The sequence below is a fragment of the Ammospiza caudacuta genome, chromosome 2 (genome assembly GCF_027887145.1).
Source record: "Ammospiza caudacuta isolate bAmmCau1 chromosome 2, bAmmCau1.pri, whole genome shotgun sequence".
NCBI classification, from domain to species: Eukaryota; Metazoa; Chordata; class Aves; order Passeriformes; family Passerellidae; genus Ammospiza; species Ammospiza caudacuta.
In genome coordinates this window covers 47,984,358-48,010,742 of record NC_080594.1, presented here as the reverse complement: position 1 = coordinate 48,010,742, position 26,385 = coordinate 47,984,358, and the positions used below count along the sequence as shown (strand labels likewise).

Sequence of the window (26,385 nt, the reverse complement as noted above, 5' to 3'; positions counted from 1 at the left end):
AACGTATCTCTACAGATTAGAAGAAGAAATAAAAAACAAAGGGCTAATGCACCTTAAATTGCTGTGCAGATGTTTCTAATATTAACTGTATTTTTATTGCCAAGAAGCAGGGAAAATTTTCTTCTTTAATTTTTTTGTAAAAATACTTTATTTTTTCATTTTTCCTTATGAATGAAAGTTATACAAAAGCTTGGTTTTGATAACTGGATCGCTCTCAAGTATTCTGTTTTTCTCTTGCTTTCTTTTAACCACGTCTAAAGATTTTATTCATCTGTTATAGCTGTGGAGTTACAATACTGAAATCTCAGATTATTCTGACTAGCATGTCACAGTAATTTTTCTTAGTATAAGAGTAATTCCAGTTAATATTATTTTTGAAGACAATGCAGTCTGTGATGCTCCTTGCAAACCAGCAACAGTCTGATTTGTGGAGGTCATTACTGTAAATGTGTGCAGGAAGGTGACTAGCTGCTTGCTCAAATTTAGGAGTTGAAAAGGAGGTAGGATGATATCTCCCAATAACTTTGCAAACATATTTTTTCAAGGCATAAAAACTTTTTTTGGAACGGAAAATAATAGTGAATACTTTCATCACCACATAGATATAACTTATAGCCTTCTGCTTAAAAAGAAAAAATCAGTGTTATTTTAAGCATAGCAGAATTTCTTCTTCTTTTTTTACTGTTGGTGTATTTGCATTTATTTTCATTTGGAAAAAATTACTGTTGTTCTTTTGCTGAGAGAAGCAAAGTATTTTATAGGCAGGAAATAAAAGTTTTGATGCTTTAAAATTATTAGAGCGGATTTTTTGTCTTTATGATGTTTCTTGTAAATAATGTTAGAGGTTTTTAATAGTCAATGATGTATGATAACAACCTTTAAAAGAATTTGTAGCACTTGGGGAAACCGTTGTCTCTTTATGGTAACATTACTGCGTAAATGTTCTACAGAACCTAGGAAGGATGTTACTGCTTAGAGACGTGTAGATTCTGACTCTGGCTAAATTAGTTGCTCTTTCTAGGTGTCACCTACTGAGAAGTGTATTTTGTACATGTAGAGCACTTGTATAGGAATTTGTACTATTTACTGTGATTATTCATTCATTTAAAAACAACCCTCTTAATTTTATTTTTGGCAGAAGGGGGCAAAGAGTTTTTGGAAGATTTAAGTGGACAGGAGACTACAGAAAACAACAAAAATGCCGAAACCAGTAAGTAGCAGATTTATATTCATCTCAAATCTAGGAAGGTTTTTATGTTTTAGAGAGATAATCTTAACTGTTCTAATTGTTTTGACGCTGCCTTTTCTAGATTTTGTAAGATTTGATCTTGTACAATTGAAGTTGAGACAGTTTAGTACCAACATGTGGAAAAAAAGCTTGGTACTGCAAATTGCATGGAGGACAATTGGAAATGGGAGCAGTACCTGAAGCCCACTTGGCTGGCAGGAGGAATGACTTTTCAGGAATTGTTGACTTTGCAATGAACTACGTACAGTAGTTATTTGAGGTATAATTTGAGCCTGACTCAGTATCTATGAGAATCAGTGGAAGGGTTTGGTGCAGGATTTGGCAGGGGAAGATAGAACGTGTGTAAAGTGTCTGCACCAAGTTAATAATTTTACCATGGTAGAGGGTATCACATAGAAAGCAAGTTTGAATGGAGGAAACAAGCAGAGTTTATGCTTTCCTGTTCTGCTCATTTCAGCTAAGATAAGGGTTCATCCACTTTCTACCAGGGGGGAAAAAATATCATCATCTTCTGTTTTGATAATAATTCTAGAAGTCTTTGAGGAGATTATTATTCAGTAGGTTGATTCTTTTTCTGGTATTGTTATATTGCTACCTTAGGGTTTCATCTGCCATGTGTTAAATGACTTTTGCTTGTCTCTTCCACTTGTATCCAGTGAGAAAAGCATTCAGAAAGGGAACTGAATTGTCAGATTGTTTCTACTCAACTCGGTTGGTTTATGTAATAGCCTTCAGGCTTTCTTTGTTTACTGATGTTTCATTTTGGTAGCAGATTAGGAGCAGGGCAGGTCTATTGCTAAGAATAAATGTGTCTATGTGCATGTATATACACATACATCCTGATATGTAGATGCATAAAAGGTTTTTGCTATTAATAGAAATTACCCCTGTAAGTAATCAGTTTTGTGTGCTGGTATTTGGAGCTAGTACAGCTCAATGAATAATGTGAGCGTGGGACTAAGGGCTCAAAGTTCTGTTCTAAGCTTTGCAGTTGGTCTGATGACCAACTGGTCATACCTTGTTTCTGTAATTTCTTCTTTTCCTGCCAGTGGATTAGAGGCAGTTTCTTGGCACTTTTTCGAGCTGGAAGTAGCTGTCTCTATCGTGCTCATTGGTGGGAGAAAGCTGCACTATAAAGGGCAGGAAAATGAATTAGCAGCATACTATTTTCTGACCTGTTTGAATGCTGGCTATGAGAATTGACTATACTGCCTTTGGAGCTTCTCAACTGGAAAGCTTTGTTTTAAGAATGAGGCAAAAAGTCATTGTGAGGTCATGCAGTTTGTGAGGCCTTTGGCTCCATGCAGCTGGAGACCCATGGAGCCACAGAGGTTGTGACTAAGAAAAAAAAAAAGCCTGGGTGAGGTAACTTCTTTTTAAATTCTGGGACTGGAACCATGAAATTTAGGCAGGCAGGATTCTCACTATTTTAAGGACCAGAGAAAATTGAAGGAAATAAGAATTTTAGGGTTGCTCACGAGGAGAGCAATATCCTTAGAACTGAGATTGCAGTGGTGTTGAAAGAGTGCACAATCCACCCTAATAATGGATATTAGCTACCAGATCTTGGCAAAGAAGCCGGCCTTGTGTCAAAGAGATTTTTTTTTATAAGGGACTTTTTATGAAGAGTTCATGTGTCTCTTGATGTGGGTGCATGTGAAATCCTAGAAGGAAGCAAAGTGAAAGGAGCCATTATAAATGAAATGAAATTGATTACATTTCTCAGTGTCTTCCTGTAAACTGCAGGTTGCTGTAATTATATTTGGTAATCGGTGAATGAAGAAATAGCACACTTGCCAAAGGTTAAATAGTATTACCTGTAAAAGTCAAACCTCAGATTTTGTTCTGGCTGCTTCTTAAATGATAGGTGGCTTTGGAGCTCTTTTCCTCCCTCCTCCTCTCTTTTTTTTTCACCTTCTTTCTTCTTTGGAGACTGAAAGAGCCTACCCATGGTTATGTTTAATGAATCTGACGTTGTTCTTTGAAGAGTTTTGCTGTTCTGCTCAGATTTGATAGTACTGGACAGTAGGATGTCTCTTGCTATGGGTATTTACTGGAGCTCTTGGGAGCTGTCTTTATGGACAATCCACAATAACCAAATGCACTTCTAGTCCAGAAACTATTTATGCTTTAACTCCTTGTTGCTTATTTTTGACAACTGTTGCAATAAGACAGTCAGTGTTCTGTCGCTTTATTGCTGGAAATCATTTAACCTGAAAACTAATGAAATATCATGGGTAAAAGCTAAGAAAACCCAGTTAACATAAGTGGTGAGATTTTTGACAATGTTATTTTAGCTCTTCTGTGTTACTGTGACCTATTTAGGTTTTCTTTTTTCAGACTCTGCTGTGATGATCCAATTGATAGTTTTCAGAAATGTCTGGTATTTCTTGTGAATATGTAAACCTGTTCAGTACAACTATAAATTCTTCCCAGGTTTCTGGGATTAATTTTTTTGTTGAGAAAATAACAAATAAATAAGCCATAAATTAATTTAAATGAAATCAGTACCCACAGAAAAGGCAATTAAATAGATTTTTGGTTTCACTTTTTTTGGTTTCACATTGTAATGTTATGTAGTATTCCAGACAAAATTAAGTAAATGAAGACCAGTAGAAAGTCTTGGAGTATTGGAATTTTATAGCAAACATCTTTCATTTTTCTTGGAAGTCTCAGTCTGAAATAAGTTTCATGCCACTGTGAATGATTCTTATACATGGCAGTAAAAGGGCACGTGTTTCGGATTTTCTTTTTTAGAGGATAGTAGGTTAAATCGTTTGGGTGAAAAGGCTGTTTTGAAAGGGTAAAAGCAACTTTAATATGTTGTCCTGGGATACAAGGTAATATGTGATTGAAAAGTATACAGAATTGAAACATTTTCATTTTTGATTGCTTCAGTAGAAAGTCTGCTCCTTCCTTTTGCCTGGGTTTGTGACAAAGTGGCTTTCCAGCTTTTCAACTGTTACTCAGCAACTACTCTGATTTTACAGCCAAATAGTTTGTTTCTAAAAGAGACTTACTGTTCTCAGTTCTACCTAGCAGTGTGAATTTTAGTTGCATGTAGCATGATGTGATCCACCTGAATAAAACTGATTAATTACGTCTTTGCTGCTGTAATCAAAATTTGAGCTGTTGCAAGTGCTGTTCTCAGTATGCTCAGTTCTCAGCTTGCTGAAGAACAGAATATTTGTTGACTCTTATTTTCAGTGCTTTCTTCCTAAAAGAATAGATACAAAATGTTTCTCAGCTTTAGGCATTCTCATAGATCTGCACTGAAAATAGAAACATAGAAGCTAAAATTAGACATCACGGGTTACGTAACTGTTAATCATTTCATATGCTAAGAAGATTAGATTTAATTGACTGAAATGTTGTATTTATAGGGTGTAGAAAGAGTTAAATTATCAGCTGGTTTTGGTGATAATTTGCAGCGCTTTTGTACAAGACTGCAAGGCATGAAAGAAAGCAAGCATTACACTAGGGAATAACAGAGATAGATGTCAAAGTTACTAAGACTAAAAAGGATTTTTTGTTTAGATTTATTCAACATTTTATGATATTGTGTATTCAGAAGGAATAAATAACAAATTCTGGAATTGTCTTGTGGTTTAAAATTCTAATATTTGCAAGCTCAAACTAATTTCTGTAAGGTGTTTGAACTGAAATAGTGTATAAATTTTTTTTACTACAGTGCTGTTGTTACACGGGAAAATCTTTGAGTCTGTGTAATGCAATATTTGAATTATGGCTTGAATTTATGATTTATTTCTGTAGTATAAATAGACAACTGATGTCAGCTTGGAGGACTGCTTTCTTGTAAAATCTGTTTGGCATTATTCTGTAGCCTTCTGTTCTTAATGCTGTTTAATCCTTACCTTTTTACCTTACCTTCTTCATAAAGTTTTTTCTTTCATCTCTTCCTATATCTACTTTGATGTTAGTATTGAGAGAGTGCTGTGCAGTCTGAAGCAGTGGGACTAATGCTACTCTTAACACAATTTAATATGAAAACTTGGGATTGTAAATGGCTGAACTGGTGTGAGGGAGCTCTTTGCTCTTTGAACATACTTTTTTTTGCCATATGCAATTCTCTTATAAATCAGACTGGTTTTTGTGGCTTTTATAAATGACTAATTTGTATTGCATTCATTAAGCTAAAGCAAAACTTCTGGAAACCATTTCCATGTTATTTTAAATGGCCTTTTTTTTCTCAGTATTGGTATCAACTCAATTTTGGTGTTCATGATGAAGTGCCATAACTAATATTTGCAAAGGATGGCTGAAGTACAGTAAGATAAAATTTTAGATTGTTAAGCTTACAGCAAGTTTTTGTGCGTGTTTCATGGACTATATCTGTTTGAGGAGAGGTTCAAAGGTTAATGCGGTGACGGTGTAATAGTCCCATAAATTGTGGAGGGTTGAAGTTAGGTACTACAAGAAAGTGCAGACATACTTTTTCAAGTCCTTAAAGGTGAAAGAATGCATGCAATAAAAATATAATTCCCTTATGAAGTGCAGGCTTTTATTAAGTGCACATCTGTGCTTGTTATTCCAGATATTTTCAATGACTGTACTCTTTATTGGTTTTGATAAATTATTTAATAGATTATTTTATATGCTGGGGAATATTTTCTATAAATAGTATTTTGTGAGCTGTGGCAAATATCTTCGTAACCCATTAGCAACATTTGTTACCAAAACATCAGTTGCTCCCTTGGCAAAGAATAATCAACGTGTAATTCTTTAGTGTGTGTTCTTCCCTTTCCTTTGGCCATGTTTAATCATTCTGAAACAAGTCTGGTAAAACACAGATAAACTCAGTCTGCTGTTGCTGCCAAGGACCTGGACAAGCTCGAGAAGTGGGACAGTGTGAACCTCCTGAGGTTCAACGAGGCCAAGTACAAGGTGCTGCACCTGGGTTGGGCATCCCCCCATGTCAACACAGGCTGGGGGTGAACAGAGGGAGAGCAGCCCTGCTGAGAAGGACCTGGGGGTGCTGGAGGATGAGAGGCTGGCCATGAGCTGTCAGTGTGCTCCCACAGCCCAGAGAGCCAAACGTGTCCTGGGCTGCATCCAGTGGTGGGCAGCAGGGCCAGGGAGGGGATTCTGCCCCTCTGCTCTGCTCAGAGCCCACTGCAGGGCTGCATCAGCTCTGGGGCACCAGCACAGGGAGGACATGGTGCTGATGAAACAGGTCTAGAGAAGGATCACTAAAATGGTTTGCAGAATGGAGCATCCCTCCTTATGAGGAAAGGCCGAGAGAATTTGGGGTTGTTCTGCCTGGGGGAGAGAAAGGTGCAAGGAGACCTTATTATGACCTTTCAGTACTTGAAGGGAGCTTATAAGAAAGGTGGGGACAAACATTTTATCAGAGCCTGTTGTATTAGGACAAGGCTAATGGTTTCAAGCTAAAAGGATATAAAAGAATCAAACTATGTAAAAGTAAGTAAATTTTTATGATGTAGGAGGTGAAACTAACAATTGCCTAGAGAGATGGTAGATGTCCCGTCCCATCTTTGGAAAGGTTCAAGGTCAAGTTGGATGGGTCTCTGGGCAACCTGATGTAGGGGAAGGTGTCTGTGCTCGTTGCAGGGGGATTGAACTAGATGACCTTTAAAGGTCCCTTCCAAGCCAAACTATTCTGTGATTCTATTTAATATGCAAACTTGAGATAGTAATTGGCTGAACTGTGTGAGGAAGGGACCTGTCAGATTCTGTAACAAAGATGTGGGATCCTGGTGAGAGCAAGTTTGAAAAGCAGGCACTGAATGGATCTTGTGGTATGTGCAGTGGTAGCCTCCCAATACTTGCTACAGGAAGCCTTCATGCATTTCTCTTGTCACTGTTGCAAGAGCTCCTTCCTGTTTCTGTATTTGTGTGGTAAAGTTGGTTCAGATTAGCGACTGTCCTCGTAATTTGTGGTTCAGATAATTTCCCCACCTAAAGAGCATTGTGTCAAAGTAGCCAGATAAGCGGCAGAGGTTCTGTGAGGGACAGATCATTGCTGAAGCTCCTGGACCTTCTCTCTCTGCTTGTGTTTTCTCAACTCCCTGCCATATTTATGATGTGGAAATTTCCCCAATGACTCTTGTTAATGTAGTTTGCCAGCTTTATTTTACAGGCAATGCAACTGGTACCAGAGGTTTGATTTTTGATGAGAGGGTGCTCCGTAATCAAGGTTTGAATTGGATAAGTAGACCTTCAGGGCTCTTCAGATTTTGACAAAAGTAACTTTCTTATGTTCCGTGCCCAGAAATAATTGAAGGTGTGAAACAATGTTACAAGTTTGTAGAAGCCTGGTATTTGTATGCCAAAAATCAAAGTCAGTCCAAATTCATTCAGAAAGACAATGAACTGTAGTGTTAACTTTTGTCTCTGCTTCAATAATTCATATCACAAAAGGTAATTTTTTAACATTACCATAATTTAATTTGAAACTTTTTTATTAGAACTGAATGTGTAAATATTGATTAGCAGCTGAGTGATTGTTAATTGGAAGTACAAAGATAAACAGAAATGCTGCAGTCTTAAGCAGTTACTGTAATGTGTAGAAGTAGCTAGGTACTCTTAATGCCTGTTTGTACCTGTTGGAGGTGTAGAAGCTCTGTACTCTTAGAGCACTCAGATTTTTTTGGGCAGTAATATCCAGAAGCAAACAGAATTTAGAGCTGTATTGAGTTTGTCTCTGTATTACAGCTATTATTTTACTGTTAGGGTATCCTAGTTCTTGTGAAGGATAAACTCTCAGGTAGTATTTCTTGCATTTGTAGATGACATTTGTAGTAGGGATATTTATATAAGAAGTTTTTGCTGCTGCAATTAGTTTTGAACTTGCTGTGCTTTGTAGATCTGTGATGCTTCTTGTTTTGGCAACGGTGCTGTTATATAACAGAGCACTTTGGCATTTAATAAAATTATTTTTTGGCCTTATTCTTTGTAACTTGCTTACTTGTGACTGCCCTAAAGAAGGCTTCATTTTTTAAGTAAAAAACTGGTTTTAAAAGTTAATCTTTTGTAATTAAGGGGCAATCCCTCATGCTTAAACTAGTGTAACTGGCAGAGTGAGTTAAAGTGAGTTAGAACTACCATTTAAAATTAGTTATTTTGTTAGATGAATTATATTCCATAAGGGTTTTTTTCTTCTCTTGAAATAGAGAGACTGAGAATTTACAGAAAACATCTTTTTCCCTCTTCCTGACACACACCCTCTATTTTTTTAAAATTTTTTTTTGCAATAAAACTAAACTATCTTTTACTCCAAAGTCTTCAACTCTTGTTCTTTATCAGTGCTTGCACACACAATAAAGTTGGCTAAGCCCCCTCTATCATTCTTGTTTGCAAGTCTGTAACCTTGATGTCCTCAGGCTCCTGCTATTCTTGTCTTGTATATCCCCCTCGTGTTTACCTTGACAATGAAGGCAGCAGTGATCAAGCTTCATCTGTTGCATGAAGACAAACTGTTCTGCAGTTTTATTTTCCCTATCTTAGATCTCCCTTCCATGTGTTGTCTTTCCTTCTTTTCCAGACAATCACTTCTCAAAGTATTCCACCTGGTGGCAAAATTAGGGAAATAGTTAATGGAAATGGTTTGCACATGAATAGATCAAGTAGTATAAGAACCTGTAATACAAGTCCTAATTTATTCCTCTGCCCTTTTTTACAGTAGAGAGAAATTAGAATATATCTGTGCGAATTTGGTTTTTCTGCATTTATAGGAAAGTATATTTGACCTTTTAATACTTCTATTCTTATGCACTAAAGATGAATAAAATGTGATTGATACCCTGGCAGTAGGAGTTTGAGGACTGTTCTAACACTGAGAAGACAGTGCTGTGGATTTAATACTTTGTTCTGTTTCATGGAAATTCTCACTTCTGTATGTACCAGCTGAAGAGAAATTGGCAAAGACTGTTGTACTTCCAAGTATACCTTCCAATTATCTCCTGCAGTATTTGACTTCTTGTTTTATTACAAATAAACCCAGTGATTGTCAGGAGTCATCTGGAAAATGATCTGCGCTTTCAGGAGAAGGAGGTTCATTGAATGGTGGCGAATTTTTAGTCTTGTAGTAAGGGAGTTGAAGGAGGTTGGCACTAAGGAGCGTTAACTGCTGCAGTTTTTCTTTCCATTGGTGAAAACCTGCTTCTAGTCTGTCCTGAGATGTACAAGGTCTAGTGCTAGAGCTGGGTGAACTTTGACCCCCAAACTGCTTGATTTTAGAAATGGTAAGCAGGAGGCTGCTTGTCTTTTTATATTACTAGGCATAAATACCTTAAAATGACATAAATGTGACCAAGAACTTTTGCATGCATTTGAGAGGCCCTCTGAAAGATAGTGCCCAGTAGCTCAATATCCCAGTGTTCTTCAGCTGTTCAGTAGTGATGTCAGCTTTCCCATAAAATTAATTTTGAGCTTTGTTCTCTAATTTAACCTTCCAGCCTAGGGGTAAGTACTATGCTGATAATGCTTTTAGACTAAATAACAATGAGAAATTTTTTAGATTCAAATTTTCTGTTTTTCTTACTGCTATGTTCTGTGTGTACACAAGACCATTAAAATTGTTGAACTTATTGTTTCTTACAGGCAGTGGAAGGATTACACTGCTACAGTATGATTTAAATGTTTCCTTTTATTCTGTAGATCAATGTCAGAGTAACCACAATGGATGCAGAGTTGGAATTTGCCATCCAGCCCAATACAACAGGCAAGCAGCTCTTTGACCAGGTAACTTCCATGTCTCTATGTGTATAAGTGCAAGCACATAGGAGTATTGTGGTTATTAAGGCATAGTCTGAAAAAGTGGTAGTGTTCTCATGTACAGACTGCTTTCCTTATGTTATCTAAGCTAGGCTCTGAGTTAGTGTGAATTTCCTCATTACTTCTCCTGGAACACATTGAATTCAAAGACAACTCTCTAAATATGTTACCAGTGAGGCTTTGGTTAAATTGTGTATGGAACTGCTTTGAAGTTAATTGTGCTTTTTATGTCTAATAATATTCTAGTTGCTACTGCAATATAGTTGTTAGAATTGTGTATTTTAGAAATATGTATGTAACAGTAAGTTCATTAATGAAAGCTAACACAATTGCTTTCCAGCAATAAATACTGTAAGATGGTTTTTCACTTCCCAAATGGTAGAACTAAATACTGTTGTCCTATGAAGCAGTTTGGAATTTATGTTTAAAACAAAAAGAAAAGGAAGAAAGGTTTGCAGACCACAAGCGCATTAAGGTCATCATTTTCAACTATTCTATCACAGTTACACACTGTCACTTGATGGTGTGTTATACATCAGTCAAATGGACCAAGTGAACAATTTCTTGAACAGGGCTGTTCTTGCACTCCTGTGATGTTAGTCTTCAGAATCTTGGAACAAGTTTTTTGACCTGTGTTGTGGGGTGTTTGAGGAAACCTTAAAACTAGTCATGACCTGTCAATGTATTATGTTGTTTTCCAACAAGATAGCAATAAATATGTTTTATTATCTAAATCCAAAATGTGTGCCTTTATTTAGGAAATCTGGAAATATCTGAAATTACCCTTCAAAAATAGTTTAAGTAGATCAACAGTTCTGCCTAGTAGTTGTTTCTGTCCATTCCACTATAGATGCTTGAAATATATAATGATGAGTACTAAGAGAAAGCAACACATCAAAAAAGATCTTTAAACTTTCAGTTGACCTTTTAGAGTCAATTGTCTTATTATATAAATTGAAAAGAAGAGAATGTTTATTGTTTTAATACTGAACTTTTAGATGAATGAAATCGCCTTTGCAGTTTTTGTTTGAAATGACTGACTCTTAACACTTACAGCCTGCCCTTTTCTCTAACATCAGTAGCAGTATATGGGTACACCTATGAAATAGGTCTTCAGCCCCTACATAAGAATAAATGTCATGACTCTTAAAAAGACTTCTTGAACAAAGAGGCTGTCTTGCTTTTTGTCTAACCAGCATCACCATCATCAAGTAAAAGTATGGTATTCTGTGGCATAGAAGGCTCAAGCTGTTACTTGTCTTTTGCTATCTTATGCCATTCACTGTTGGGTGGGGTGACGTTCTGCTGTGTAATGTCTTGTGCCCAGGTAATCAGGCTCATCCAAATTGGGGCATTTGCAAACAGCAAACAAAGATACAGTTTGGAATTTGTTGTCATGCCTCTTCTTTGTTCCTCAGTTCTCTGTGTGGTGTTTGACATCACACCAACTCTTACTTCTGGAATTTTAAACTGAAAAAAAAATTTAGGTCAAGAAAAATCAACCAGGGTAGTTGTGTGTGAGAAACACTTTTTAGTCTGATCTTAAATTCATCTGTGAGTTCCACCATGTAACATCAAGAGCTGAACTGTATTGTGAAACCAGCATGAAATTTCCAGACAAAAAGTTATCTTGTTTCTCTATAGAAAGAGAATTGAATAGCACTGTTACTGAAAGGATTGGCCCTCAAGGTTTATGCAGAAGTGGTGAACATGACAACCAGGTTGGTTATTGTTTGCAGAAAATAACCTCTCCATGGATTCCATGTTATTTAGTGCTCCCCTACATTATTGGTGAATGACCTTTCAATCTTTTACTGGCCAGTGTTCTTTAGGCTTTTAATTGGCATTTTCTGGAGTTGTTGATTTGTTTCTCATTCCTTATGTACATTCTCATCATCTTCATCTGCTAGCAGGCAAGAATGCAGCTTTTGAAATCTGTGGCTATCTCTTTTCTCTTCCATTGTCAAACTCAGTAAACTTATTTATTGCACAAGCTTTTTTTTTTTTTAATTACTCGCATTTCAGAAGGTGTACTAACATACTTATCATTGGTCCCTCTGTCTATCCTGTCACTGGTCAGAATAGGCAAGAGGGGATCTGTCCTCCTCTAGTCAACCAGTTAAGCATCTGTAGCTTCCCTGAGAGAGGAAGAGCCCCGTGAGGGATGTTTCCGCACACTGGTGGTAGTTGTGGGGGAGCTGTTTTGTTTTGTTAGCATTGTGCATTAGTAGCTTTTCGTTGACTGTAGCTGCCATTCAGAAGGAATGTGAGGGTTGTCTCCTTTATTTAATGCTGTAATTTTCCTTTATCCTTTTTCTATTGTCCTTTCCAGATGTCTCCAAAGCCTTCTTTACAATCTTGTGGAAGGTGATGATATGAAATCCTTGTTAAGTTGTCTTATGTATATGTTGTGATTTGCCCAAACATACATTGTTCAGGTTGCTTTTCTTCTCCAAGAAGTTTTTATTGCCTATTAATAGTCAAGTTGTAGGATGTGGTGGTGGATAAATCTGTTTTACAGATAGGATGAACACTTGCCTGAAGCTACTTAATGGAATTTTGGGCCAGAATCAAACTCCCAAGTTTTTCATTCTCTACTTACTTTTCATTAACACACTACTGCAGTGCAGAAGTGCATGTATTATCTCGGTATAAAGTTTCAGAAGGGTTATATCTATTTCCTTTGAGCTGAGAGGCAGTGTAGGCAATGCTTTTTCCTTATTTGTGGGTTCTGCTGGTTTAAGTGTTGATTTTACAAACTTGTGTGGCTGTGCATTGCTGTACCCAGGTTGTATGTACTTAAATCATGTGCATCTCGGGGCCATAGTTAGTGGGTTGAGAGCAGAATGTTGTGATGTGAGCATAAGCACTTGTCTGCCTTACGGGCAGAGCTGTTGAGCATCTGCAGTTCTGTGCAGCTCAGAGAGCTGATAAGGTACAAGGGCTCAGCTTGGACAGCTGCTGGGTAAAGAGCATTCTCAGTCATCTGATAAAGGCATAAGTAGTTTGATCAGTGTTGTATAGGAGATCTGTGCCAAAAGAAGTAGCAGGTCTGAAATTCCTAAGTTGGGGCGCCAAATTTAATGCTGCTTGGGACCATACTAGTAATATAGACCTGTTCTAAGCATTTCTTATGGTCTGAAGTAAATGATGTGGACATTCTAGAGGAAATAACCATGCTCAGTCAAGGCATCAATCACGTTGGATCCACAAACATTGTCTGCTTTGTGCTTTGGAGTTTGATGGTGAAATGATAAAGGAGGAAAAAAGATGCACACTTGAATGGTTAAGTGATTATTCAAATATGCAAGGCAGCAGAAGTAAGTTTGCATAGCTATCTTATGACATTTTCTAATTTTCAAAATCTTAATTTTGCAACCCGATAGTACTACTTTAAAGTGGAGGAGGATCTATGTGTAAAATTCTATTTACTTCACATGCATCTGAATGCTTCCATAAAACAGCCTTCAGTAAAGCAGCTTGGCACCATGGTCCAGCCTGAGGACATATGTAAGTACTACTATACATGATCTTTGGAGCCAGAGTTTACAGTCATTTAATAATCTTTGCTGGACCTTTCTGATTAATTGCTTATTAAATCCAGATATGCTTTTGCTGTGTAAAAGACTTGTAAACAGTTCCACAGTTTCATTATACTCTGTAGTAAAAGTGCTTCTTTTATTTGCTTTGAGCTTGCTATGTCATGATTTCTGTTGATTCTCTTGATTCTTACCTTATAAGAAATAATGAACAATCATTCCCTATTTTCCTTCTACATGCCATGCAAATTTTATAGACCTTTATCATAGGCTTCCTTATTTCTCTGTCAGTAGCCCTAGTTTGTCTTAGCTATGCCAAAAATATTCCAAGTCACTGGTCATTCTTTTCAACATTTGTGAAACATTTCCATTGCTGCAGCATCCTTTTTTTAAAGTTGATGTGATCAGTCCTTATGTAGAATTAGAGATTTGTGAATACCATACATGTGTATAGTAATGTAATAGCTTTCTTGCCTTTTGCTTTACAACTAGAACTTAGTTCACATAATTTAAATTATCTTTTATGTACAGTGTTTTGCTTTTATTAAATATGATTTTTATTGAGGTTCATCTTTTTACTGTTACTCACAGATCTTTCTGTAAGGTTTTTTTGCATCAGATTTTTGTCACATCATTTTCATCCTTTTTTGAAGTCCTGGGAGACTTCCCTTGTGGTTACACTACAATTCTGTTGTGAAAACAGCTTGTAATTTTCATGCATCTTTTTAAGCAGTGTATCCATAAAACAGCCTTTCCTCTAGTCAAGGACAATTTTGCTTTTTAGTAGCTTTTGGTGGTAGACCTGATCTGAAATCTTACAGGAAAGTCGTGTATGTTAAATTAGGAGATCGTCCTTACCCCTTTTATCATTAATTCTTAGAAGATTTAGCAGAACTATTTGAAGGAAGCAGTTCATCCTCATTACATCATACTTGTTCACAAATATTACTCTTTATTATCGTTTTACCAGTTGTCTTCTGCTGAGTGTACTCACTTCCCCATAGGGCTGCAGGTCACTTCCCAGATGTGCTTTATAACCTCAGGGTCCTGTTACTACCTCCTGTTCCTCAGGTGCTGATCTACACAGTGGGCTGCGCGCTCCAGCTGACAGCTTGGAGCATTTGAGTTTATTTAGAACTCTGGGGTTCTCTGAACTTGATGTTTTGCTACTATTTCATCTTTTTTTGTTCTTGTAAGACTTGATTACATTTCAGTTTGTTCACGTAGCTTTATTAAGCTACACAATGCCAGTTAAAAGATGTATTGTAGTGATGACTGATGATTATGGCTCATTTATCTCTAGGTGGTGAAAACTGTTGGTCTTCGTGAAGTCTGGTTTTTTGGGCTGCAGTACGTGGACAGCAAAGGCTACTCAACTTGGCTGAAGCTAAATAAAAAGGTAACAATTCCCTCATATTTAGCCAAGTGTACAGTTTGAATATATTGTATAAGCTTTGCTGATTTAATATCTTAAGTGAGGTATGGCTGGCTTCAAATTCAGTTGAAAAATTGCAGTTTGTGTGCTTTAAATGACAAAATAGTGTTAAGTTAGATTAGTTATAAAGAATATGCAAAGCTGCATCAATATTTAATTTGAGCAGATAGTTTCCAGTACTGTGGAATGCATGCATGTATGCATTAAGAAAAGTTGAATTCATATGATTGTCTCATTTTTATGTAGCAGAACAAAATAGAATTATTGTTTTACGGTTTGGGCATGTTTATGAAAGTATTTGAGCTTCAGGAATTTGTATGCATACAGCTATGAATCATGAAATAAGGCAAAATAATCTGTTTCTAAAATTTAAGTATCTGATAGGTAGATTGTAGGATAATATTTTTTTTTCCCAAACGACATGGAGTACCTTGTATCTCCCAGTTACTGGGAACTGGTTCTGTTTACTTTAAATTGTATTTGTGAATTTGTAGTGCTAGAGATACACAGAGACAGGAGCAAAGTGCATATATTTATTTCAATAGTTGAAACACTTTTAGAAGAATCCAACTCCTTACTCACATTGAAGTAATGTGCTGTAGTTCTTGCTGAAGAACCATTGTTAGGCCCTAATTTATTACTTCCTGCAAATCATCCTTGGATATAGTTTGATCTTTTTAATTTCTTGCAGCTTCTTAGTTTCCAGATCTTTATTGTGATAAATAAAAATTCACACAAGCCTACCAAAAAAACAACCCAAAAACCAACTTAATCAGCCTTTAAGTAGTATTTCAGAATTGTCTGGTTTATTCAAATTGACAAACTTGTTTGCGCCTTTCAGTGGATTCCACAGTGGGCTTGTGTGGAAACTATGGGTTTCAGTGTAGAGAAGCTAAAGACTTAAGTACTATTAAATCACATTTAATTTACCATGTAGTGCTCTGTTTATTTTTCTCTTTATTCCTCTCCCTCAGGTAACACAGCAAGATGTACGGAAAGAAAATCCTTTGCAGTTTAAGTTCAGGGCCAAGTTTTTTCCAGAGGATGTATCTGAAGAATTAATTCAGGAAATAACTCAGAGACTTTTCTTCCTGCAAGTCAAAGAGTCAATCTTAAATGATGAAATATATTGCCCACCAGAAACTGCAGTTCTTCTGGCTTCCTATGCTGTCCAGTCCAAGTATGGAGATTACAGTAAGGAGATCCATAAGCTGGGCTACCTAGCCAATGACAGGCTTCTCCCCCAGCGGTGAGTGAGATGGGTTTTGCACCAAATGGTGCACATAAACTTAACTAAAGCACATTTTTTATAAATAAAATATTAAGTGATAACATGCATTTAAGAGTGGCTTTCTTAGAGTTCCTCTTTTTGCTAGTAAAATTTAGAGATCCTGATTTAAACTTTAATGAAGAAGCATCACAGCCACATGTTTCTTGACGTGTATTTCCTGTCCTGTCCACAAACATCTGCGCAGATTTAATTTTACACACTTCCCAAGTATTCCAAAATAATTTAATGTTAGTGTAGGCCTGCTTCTGCCAAATTAAAATCAAAATACTCTAATTCAGAAGTAACTAAAATTAATTTGATACTCTCTCCTTTTCTTCAGTTTTTGTGATTTTACACACTTAAATGACAGTAATTTCCTGAAAGTAAGTGTGCTGCAAATAAAATATATTGCAGTGCTTGAGTACAACACAAATTTGTATACTTAAGGTGTTCCTTTTCAGTAGACAAATGCTCAGATGATCTTTTAATTGTCCTTTAAAACAGCTTCTCCACAAACACTTGAAATGCTGGGTGCATGGAATGAAAGCATAATAACATTATCATATGCATTTGATTTCTTACTGCAGTACTACGCTGAAAGTTCCAGGAGGCCAAAATATAATTCCATCATTGCAGCCTCTTGTAGATTAAACATTAAATAACTTTCTGAAGCTGCTTCCCTATTGATTTTATTCATAAAGGAAAAATAAAAAGAACCCAAAACCACAAAAAAACCCCTCAACAAGGTTGTCTGCTAATTTGTTGTAATGTCTTACCTTTTCTTTCAAATGACAGCAGAATGAAAGCTTGGGTGTATCTTTGTACACCCAAAGAGATTAATTTGCAGCATTGTTGCCAGAAGATTCTATAGGTGTGCATTTTCAGCTGTTGTAAACATTACATTTTATGACTTGGCTGAAGTATGCAATGGTGTGACTTTTATATTACAAAGAATATAGAATACCAAGAAAAAAGAGGTGACTTTTATTGACAGTATTTTAGTGTGGGAATTTGGAAGTACAAATTCAACAAATTCCCTTCTAATTTTGAAATAGAATTTAGAAAGCAATTTGTTGAAATCCAAAGTTTCTGTTTCTGTGCTGAACATTTGAGCAGTATATAGGAAGTCATCTTTTAAGTTTATTCACTTAAAGCATATGTTGTGCTATGCAACAAAAGAGGTTGAGTTTGTTGTCAGTGTCGTTTAAGAGCAACAATTTCTATCCACAGTGTGTTAGAACAGCACAAACTGACAAAAGAACAGTGGGAAGAAAGAATACAGAACTGGCATGAAGAGCACAGGGGAATGTTAAGGTAATTATGTAAAAAACGTTCACGACATCTTTCATTATTATTAGGGTGTATTTTGGGAGGTATTTGTTTGGGAAATGTTTCTTTTATACTGACCAAGGTAGGTAGTTATGAGGGACTTCCATGAGAGTTGAGTTTCCAGCTAGGTTGTTGGTTTACCTACATGATTTCTGGTAACGCTGTCAACTGCCTTCATCCACAGTTGCCTGCCTCTAAAATACATTTATTATTTGCTTAACTCGTGGGGCAGAAAGACAAAGTGCAATGATTGGACTCTACTTGGATATTAGGGTGTAGAGCTCTTAAAAGTATCTGAGTCAAACTATTTTAGAGAGAGATTTAATTCATAACTAATTTTAACCCGGTTGTTTTTTTTCTGTAGTTCCCTTATTCTTACATTGTACTTATGATTTGTTGTCTAAACTATACCAATTTTTCTTCTTCATCAGGGAAGATTCTATGATGGAATACCTTAAGATAGCACAAGACTTGGAAATGTATGGAGTCAACTATTTTGAAATAAAGAATAAAAAAGGAACTGAATTGTGGCTAGGAGTTGATGCTTTGGGTCTGAATATTTATGAGCACGATGATAAGTAAGTGGGAAATACTCATTTTGTAGTTCTGTGCTGGGAGTTGCTATCTGAGATTGTACAACCCCCACCTTACTGTGTGTTCAGTAAGGTCTGGCAAAACAGGTTGTCCTTTTAATCTATGTAAGAGATAGAAAAAGAGAGAGAGAGAAGTTAACTGCCAGAATGTTTGAATTTTAAAGATTAGGGAAGCAAAAGGAGGGAATGGAAGAGCAGCTCTATGGAAGTTTAAATTTACTTTGCTTTATATGGATTACTGCGCTAGATCATCTTTGTATGACTTCTTCCTATTCTTTTCACTCAAAACACTCCCTTGGGTCAGGATGAAAAGGACATTTTAAAGCTAAGCAATGTATTTAATGAGAAACATTTGTAAGAGCCATAACAAGGAGTATAGATGTTGGAGCATGAAAAACTTAGATATTTAAAAGTGAAACCTTTTAGACACCAAAGAAAATAGGTCATTCATGTGTCCTGATAAAGAGATCAAATCATCTCTTCTACTTGAAGAGGGAAGAGCTGAAATGTGGGAAATATGAAGAATTTGGAAATAGAACAACAGACTTGCTCTTTTCTTTCTTTACAAGCACTTGTTAGTAGGATCTCATGTCAACAGACTGTTCACAGTGATTTGAAGTTACACATGATAGGTCAAATTCCAGATGGGAGCAGTCAACTTTAGATGTATATACTCTGTAACAAAATTCTGTAAGCCTTAATTGCCATTAGATGGCAATATAACTCCTGAAAGCAGGAAATATTCAAAATGTTCAGATGAGATTGAGCTATGAGGCAATTTTTTGGTATTTCCTGTCTCCTGATGTTAGCAATCAAATACTTAAATATTTTCTGATATTTATAATTATGATAATATGAATTGAAAAAAAGTCTGTGCTGACAGAAAAATATTTACTGTTATGCAGTGGATGCGTAACATTGTAACAATTTCTGAATTTAGTGTGTTTTGCTTAAGATGCAAGGGAGATAAATTTAACTTGAATTCTGAAAATGTAAGATGACAAATCTGAGCTAAACAGAAGTACAGCATGGCTGAAAGTTACTTTAATTTCAGCATTTGGAATGGCAATTTCTCACATTTCAGTAGTTACTCTTTCAAGTGGAAATACACTTACTAATGCCATATAAGGAATGAGTACATGATCATGATGTTTAGCATCTAGGTAATAGTAGTAGAATAAGTCACAAATCAAAATTTCTATTGTTACAATGCCATGTAATTTATTAAAATGTAATTAATTTGATGGAATATTTGTAAAAAGAAAAATCTACCAAAATATGCTTGAACTGTTGTTAATGTTCACATTAAAACATAATGTTGTAAATGTAATATTCTAAATGCAGCTAAGTGTAGTAGTGAGAATGGTACAGACAAAAGCCCTATTGAATTCATGTGTATATAGAGTGCACATCCTTGCTGCTTCTAATGAGAACTTCTTCTCTCTGAAGGCTGACACCCAAGATTGGTTTTCCTTGGAGCGAAATAAGAAACATCTCTTTTAACGACAAAAAATTTGTCATAAAGCCAATTGACAAAAAGGCCCCTGTAAGTAGTGTATACAATAGCATCACTTGATATATGAAGGGATTTAAGTCTGCAGGGACTTGCTCTGGCATTAAGGCATGAGTAAATATTGGTGACATTTATTACTTTTACTGATAGAATAGTCAGTAATCAAAAGAAAATGTTCATTTTGAAATATGGTATGTTTATTTTCTCTCTTTTCCTTCTCATTGATACTCCTAAATTGTTGTGAGGTTTTATATCAATTAATACTCTGTGATGCATTGAAAAGACAGCATAAGATGGTAAATTCTCTACCTTTTCTTTTTGCCTTTTTTTTTTATTCCAACAGCAAATTTCATGAGACTTTCTAGGTCATATGACTTCAGAATAGAGAATAGTATAATTAAAAAAAGAAATTAATATTTTATATAAACCAGCTAATTCCTGGCGTATTCAAGGTGCAATTTTATATTTAAGTCTCCTACAGTAACTAGGTTTATAGATTATAGGTTTATAGATTATGGTGGTCACTTGCTCAAAATATCAAAATACTTGTAAGTTTTCATTTAACCTATGCAAGAATGCAGTAATACTTTGAATCCTGTCTAAGGGTGTTTTTTTAGGTTAATGAATATACTGGAATAACTTTTTTCGTAGGATTTTGTTTTTTATGCACCCCGTCTGAGAATTAACAAGCGAATTTTGGCACTGTGTATGGGAAATCATGAATTGTACATGAGAAGGAGGAAACCTGATACAATTGAAGTGCAACAGATGAAGGCCCAAGCTAGAGAAGAGAAACATCAGAAACAATTGGAAAGGTAATTAAAAAACTTCCATGAAACAGAAAAAAAAATTCTACCTTTTTAAGAAGTCATAGAATATAGTATATCTTAGAATTCTAGAAAAGAGAGAACTGCTTTTCTTTCTGCACTGTGTAAGCTGGTTTGTGAATTGGCATGGCTCCCCTGTCTTAATATAAAAGCGTATCTTTTTTAAGCTTCCAGCACAGTAATAGTAGTTGTACTTTTGTTCCTGTTATGTATTTTGTGGAAGTCTTACCTCTCTGTTGCTTGATTCATAGGGAGTTTTATACTCTATGAGTGAACCCTTTAAGCAAGTTCAGTGAAGAATGTCCTGGCTTACCTTTAATGTATTTAAAAAATACTGTTGCTATTTCTAGCCCAGGTGAAACATAATGCCTAAAATGCAGATATAATTCTAGATTTACCTGACTGAACCATAACCAAGGTTGATTATCAGTCCTCTTTATAAATTGTTCTTCTCTACAGTATTTTAAAGCAGAAAAAGAATTAGAAGTATTTAAAATTGTCCTTCCTGCTTGCTGAGTAAACTGAAAAATTGGCTACCTGCACCCAAAGAGTGTCATTTAATATGTTGGAGAGTAAAAAAAAAACCTTTTCACTATTTTTTTTCAGAGCACAATTAGAAAATGAGAAGAAAAAAAGGGAGATAGCAGAAAAGGAAAAGGAAAGAATAGAGCGTGAAAAGGAGGAATTAATGGAGCGCTTAAGACAAATTGAGGAGCAAACAATGAAAGCTCAGAAAGGTGAGGTCATAGATTTCTTAAATCTAGTGACAGTGTTTAGTTTAGCTGGGTCCTTCAATTCCACAATTCTTTTTCTATGTCAAAAGTGTGTTTTGGTACTTTGGTGGGGGGTGGGGGGGGCTAAGTTTATTTTACTAAGAGTGGCAAGAATTTAGTGGTGTTCTATTTGATATGAGAGATATTCTTTTTCAGTGTTTAAATGACTGTGTGAGTTCTTTTGTCTGCATCTTTTTAATATAAAACTAATTTCTAATGAAGCAAAAGTTTTGATTTAGTAAAAAGAAAATTAATGCATACACACTTCAACTCAGAATTATGAAATGCTCAAAGTGCTGAACACCTGGAGTTGAAGGGAGCAGGGAAATTAGAGGGGAAGATTCAAAGTACTTTCTCTAGGATTTTGTTGAATTTAGCTTTTCATCTGGAAATTCCTTGTTCCTCCTCCTTTCCTATTCCCTTGTAAGATTTGAGAAATTGTCAGACATGAGTGACAAAACATGTTGTTTCACCAATCACAGTTCTTTGTGTTTATTCACCCTGTAGAATCCCTACCTCCATGATTTCCAGTCCCTCTTCTCAATGTTCTTTTTTTTTTTTTTTCCCTGCTTCAGGTGTGGTTCACATTCATAAAAGTTTTGTCGCTCCTTTCTTTTCCTAACCCTTGGTTTCAAGCATTATAGAGAGAATCTCTTATTAACTCTATGCAAATAAATTGCATATGCCTGGCACTGCTCTCCAGCTCTACACCTGTATTTTTCAGTCTTTCAATGCAGAACAGCTTGGACACATCCAGACAAGTAACACTCTAATTGTGCTGTGGAATTGTTTAGGGAGAGCTATTTTGCCCAGGACAGGACAGTGTCAGAGTAATTCTGGAGGTTTGACAATACGCATTTTCTCATAACTTTGTGAGCAATATAGCCTAATTTCTGATGCAATACAAAATGTTCATGTGTTGCTGGTCTTTTTAGCCTTCTATGCACACATGGCAAAGTCTTTATATAAATGGTCTGTGTTAGTTTTGTGTTCTCCATCTTCATAGGAAGATTTGTTTGAGTAGTGTTTTGAAATAGTTTTGTTTTATTAAATTTCTAGGTACTGGATTTGTAGAACCCCACATACTTGTGATGCTGTGAATTTAATTTTATAACTGTAGTAGTAGGCCTGGGAAACCAACTGAAGAATAATGGTCACGTTACTACGTAACACTAGAAGTACAAAGATGAAGCATGTGTCAGCATATCTGGGGAGGTGCTTTTATGGTATTAAAGCTTATGGTGAAGGCAAATGGATTGTTGGAAAAAAAGAATAGTTCTTTAGCTTTTCTATTGGAGGAGTCTATGAAAGCTCTGCCTAGCCAAGATCATAGCAGAAATCTTATCATTAGAACCAGCAAAGAACTTTAGAAAGACTTTTTTTCATAGTCACCTAGTTTTTCTCATTGGGGAGCAGTATAATTTTGTCTGTGTAAATGTAACCTTGCAGTACTTCTAGATTATTACTTCTTCCTATTTCACTTAAGGGTTCCATCCTTTAGATTTCAATATTTTGCTATGCACGCAGCTGGACAGCTATTATCTCTCCCTTGATTTAAAATTTTCCTCCTCTGATATACAAAGAATTTTTCTGACCCTTCCAGTGGGTCTTAAGTCATTTTGCTGGAGGCATGTGCTTAAATTTTCACCTGCAATTAAGGAATCTGTCAGGCATTTCAATATGAAGAGTTTTTTTGCTTTCTTTGAGAGTGATTAAATGTACATGAAGTATCCTCACAGTAGGAGCACATGCATGTATATATATCTGTATTTGAGTTTTTACTTTTATCAGTGGAGTGACACTTTTCTGAAACACTAGGATGTCAGAAATGTCAGGTGAGATGAAGTACATCCAAAGAATATCTTAAAGTGGGAGAGAAACCAGACATGGAACGGAGCTCTGGGTAACGTGCTCAACAGCTTTTCTTAGCTTGAGATGGTCTTGTAAATCTTGGTTAGTGTTCTGGGTTACTTTATTTTGGGCATATTACAGCTGGTATCTGTGATACATTGGAGGAAGAGCTAGGTGGTGATACCTTGTCTGCAAACCTTCCTCTTGGCAGAGCTAGAGGAGCAGACCCGAAAGGCTCTAGAACTGGATCAAGAACGGAAGCGTGCAAAAGAGGAAGCAGAACGCCTGGAAAAAGAGCGTCGAGCAGCTGAAGTAGCCAAAGCTGCTCTAGCCAAGCAGGCAGCTGATCAAATGAAGAACCAGGAGCAGCTAGTAAGAAACTTTATTATTTTCTTCAAAATAGGATTAAGATTGGAAAAGACAGTTGAAAATTTTGCCTTTACCCTTGATTATGTCAAATGAGGAAGTACTTTGAAACACAAAAGTACTTGGGATACCGTTACAGAGTGTTGTGGGAACTGTTTTAGAAAACTGCGGTAGACTTGCCACTACGTTGCAAGGCAAAAATAAAACTCTGGATCTGTAGGAGATGAAAAGATGACCAACCACATTTCAGAGTGACAACACTTATTACATTCTCTTTCTAATAGTCTTAGGCTTATCCAGTTGAGAACCAGAGTAGCTTCCTTCTGCAGCCCTTTGGGAAGCTTGTTCTTTGAGGCAGGTTTGTTCTGAAGCTTGATGGTGATGGTGGAGAGTTGGTGACACTGGGATTTGTTGTGTTATTTTTGTTGCTTTTCCTCTCCTGTTGCCAGTATTTGCAGTGTCTTCTCACATTGTGTTAGACTACTTGTAATTCAAGATTTGTGCATAATAATCAAGAAAGGCGTGAAAATAGAAGAAATTATTTCTCAACTATAAATGAGCTCTTGATCTTCTGTAAACTTGGCACATAATTCTGATGGCAAGATTTAGTTAAATAGTACTGAGATTATGATCCAGAATCATAATCTTAATGGTGGGACCATTAAAGTTGTATTAGACTGAAACAGCCTGAAATGCTGGTTTGTAATGACAGCTTGCTGTTTCCCAGCAAGCTTTGGAAGTGCAGAAGAGAAATATTTTTTTTCCTGGACGTATCTCCGTTAGGCAAGAGTACTCCAATTCATTCCCTCTGTCATGTGCACTTAAAATTTCTATTTTTCACAGAGAAGTGGTTGATGATAACTAACTTTTCAAGCTGGATCATAGCAAAGACTCTGCTTTCTTCTACTGCAAAGCCAGACTGATACCAAATTAAAACTTCTTCCTTGTTCTTTTGTTTGTTTCAGGCAGCAGAAATTGCTGAATTCACAGCCAAGATTGCACTTCTAGAGGAGGCCAAGAAAAAGAAAGAAGAGGAAGCTTCAGAATGGCAGCACAAAGTAATGAGCCCATGCTGTGTGAAGTCAGAACTTCAAAAGAGCTAAGGGAAATAAATGCGGAAATCTCACTAGAAGTCCATGGGGTCAAATCTCTCCCTTTCTATTAGGCTTCAGAAAAGTCTTTCTTAAAGGTTTTTGTCCTCCAGTCTACTGAAGCCAGCCCATGCTTCTGTTTAACTCATTTCTTGATATTACATAGTCAAGAAGGGGGGGCAGACTTATCACAAAGGTATGGTCAAAGATTAGAAATTGCTTCCTTTTGTGTGATGGTGAAATAGATTGGAGCTTTGTGTTAGAAAGGAAAACACCTCAGGAGATGTGTAAAATCATGAGGTTTGATGGAAAGCTGAACGAGAACAGTTAACAAAGGCACGTGAAATGCAGCTGGGCAAAATTTTAAAGCAAAATAGTATCTCTTCATAAAATCTGTAATCAGCTATGGAATGTGAGTAGTTGCTGTGCATGAGTTCCAAGAGGGTTTGAACAAATATTCATAAGTTCTGGTTAAGTATGAAATTTGAAGTCATCACCTTTGATCTAGGAAATTCCTGAGTCTTAAATTTCAGGAGGCTAGGAAAGTTGGAAAGTAATTGGTATGATTGCTCTATTCCTTCGCTCTTCTCTTGTCTACTGCTGGAAATAGCTGGACCCCCTAGTACAGCTTATTTTGAGTCATGTCTGGTTTTTACTGTGTCTCTATTTGAAACAGTTTTCAGTGTGTAAGCTTGTCATGTCAGTCATAAAGAACAGTTTCATGTGTCTGAGAACATCTCAAATTTTTATTTTCCTAACTCTTGATAAATCATTTAAAAAGACACTAAGTACTGTTTACTGTATTTAGGCTTTTGCAGCCCAAGAGGACTTGGAAAAGACCAAAGAAGAACTGAAATCTGTGATGTCTGCTCCTCCACCACCTCCCCCCCCACCAGTTATTCCTCCAACAGAGAATGAACACGATGAACATGATGAGAACAATGCTGAAGCCAGTGCAGAACTGTCTTCTGATGGTGTCATGAATCACAGGAGTGAGGAAGAACGGGTAACAGAAACACAGAAAAATGAACGTGTTAAGAAACAGCTCCAGGTAATGAAGATTCATAGTTGTATCAGCACAATTCAGGCTTTGGGGTTTCATCCTTCTTTTGTGAGAAATTTCACTGATGTTATGGTCTGCCAAGGAAACAGCTTCTTTATCATTTGATAGGTTTATTACCAGTTTACCAACCAATATCATTCACAGTGTTCTAGAAATGGAGTATATAGCAAAATCATGCTTTATAGCTTTAAAGTGTAACTATGCTGTTGCATTAACCAGTAAATGTTTCTAATAATTATATAATTTCCAGAACTCTGCATGTTAAAACATACTGCTTTCATTTTTCAATACCAAAACTAATTAAGTGGTATGAACAGATGCTTGCTTGGTAGTATTTATGTTTGTTTGTAGTCACTCATAGCTGTTGTAAATGCGAAAACTCAAATTACACCCATTTTGGATTATTTATTTCCCTAAAACTGAGCAATTCCTCCCAGGCTAAATCTTATCCCTCGAAGCATAATCATCTATAGTACTGGTAGCCCTTTTCCTGGTTACAAGATGTTTATATGGGAAGAAAACAGAAGAAAAGGAAAGCTGCTACTTTGTCTGGCAGCACTGTCTTAGTAGCATGCATGTGTAGTATTCTTGCTTGGTCAGTCACTGACCAGATGAGGGAGATAAGTCTTTAGTTACAGAAAAATTTAAAAATAAGGTGATTTTCCTGCTTTATCCTGCTGGTTCCTTTCTTCTTGGATTTTATGGTGTATGAGGCTTTTTTAAAATATA

At 36.2% G+C, this 26,385-nt stretch overlaps 1 protein-coding gene across 5 annotated transcripts in view; it reads left to right on the top strand.

The window, feature by feature from the left end:
- The window catches only part of RDX (radixin), a 44,317-nt gene that overhangs the window by 7,137 nt on the left and 10,795 nt on the right, over positions 1 to 26,385 (top strand). For 4 of the 5 annotated variants that reach the window (XM_058800641.1, XM_058800644.1, XM_058800643.1 and 1 more), the window contains exons 2-13: positions 1,139 to 1,210; positions 9,890 to 9,973; positions 14,849 to 14,944; positions 15,955 to 16,229; positions 17,481 to 17,564; positions 18,011 to 18,157; positions 19,622 to 19,718; positions 20,337 to 20,500; positions 21,119 to 21,249; positions 23,348 to 23,508; positions 24,468 to 24,560; positions 25,402 to 25,644. In XM_058800641.1, the coding sequence (XP_058656624.1) occupies positions 1,199 to 1,210; positions 9,890 to 9,973; positions 14,849 to 14,944; positions 15,955 to 16,229; positions 17,481 to 17,564; positions 18,011 to 18,157; positions 19,622 to 19,718; positions 20,337 to 20,500; positions 21,119 to 21,249; positions 23,348 to 23,508; positions 24,468 to 24,560; positions 25,402 to 25,644 (1,587 nt within the window). In that variant the 5' untranslated portion in view covers positions 1,139 to 1,198. Of the gene's footprint in view, positions 1 to 1,138; positions 1,211 to 9,889; positions 9,974 to 14,848; positions 14,945 to 15,954; positions 16,230 to 17,480; positions 17,565 to 18,010; positions 18,158 to 19,621; positions 19,719 to 20,336; positions 20,501 to 21,118; positions 21,250 to 23,347; positions 23,509 to 24,467; positions 24,561 to 25,401; positions 25,645 to 26,385 lie in introns of those variants that run through there. The other variant, XM_058800646.1, reaches the window with a different exon arrangement.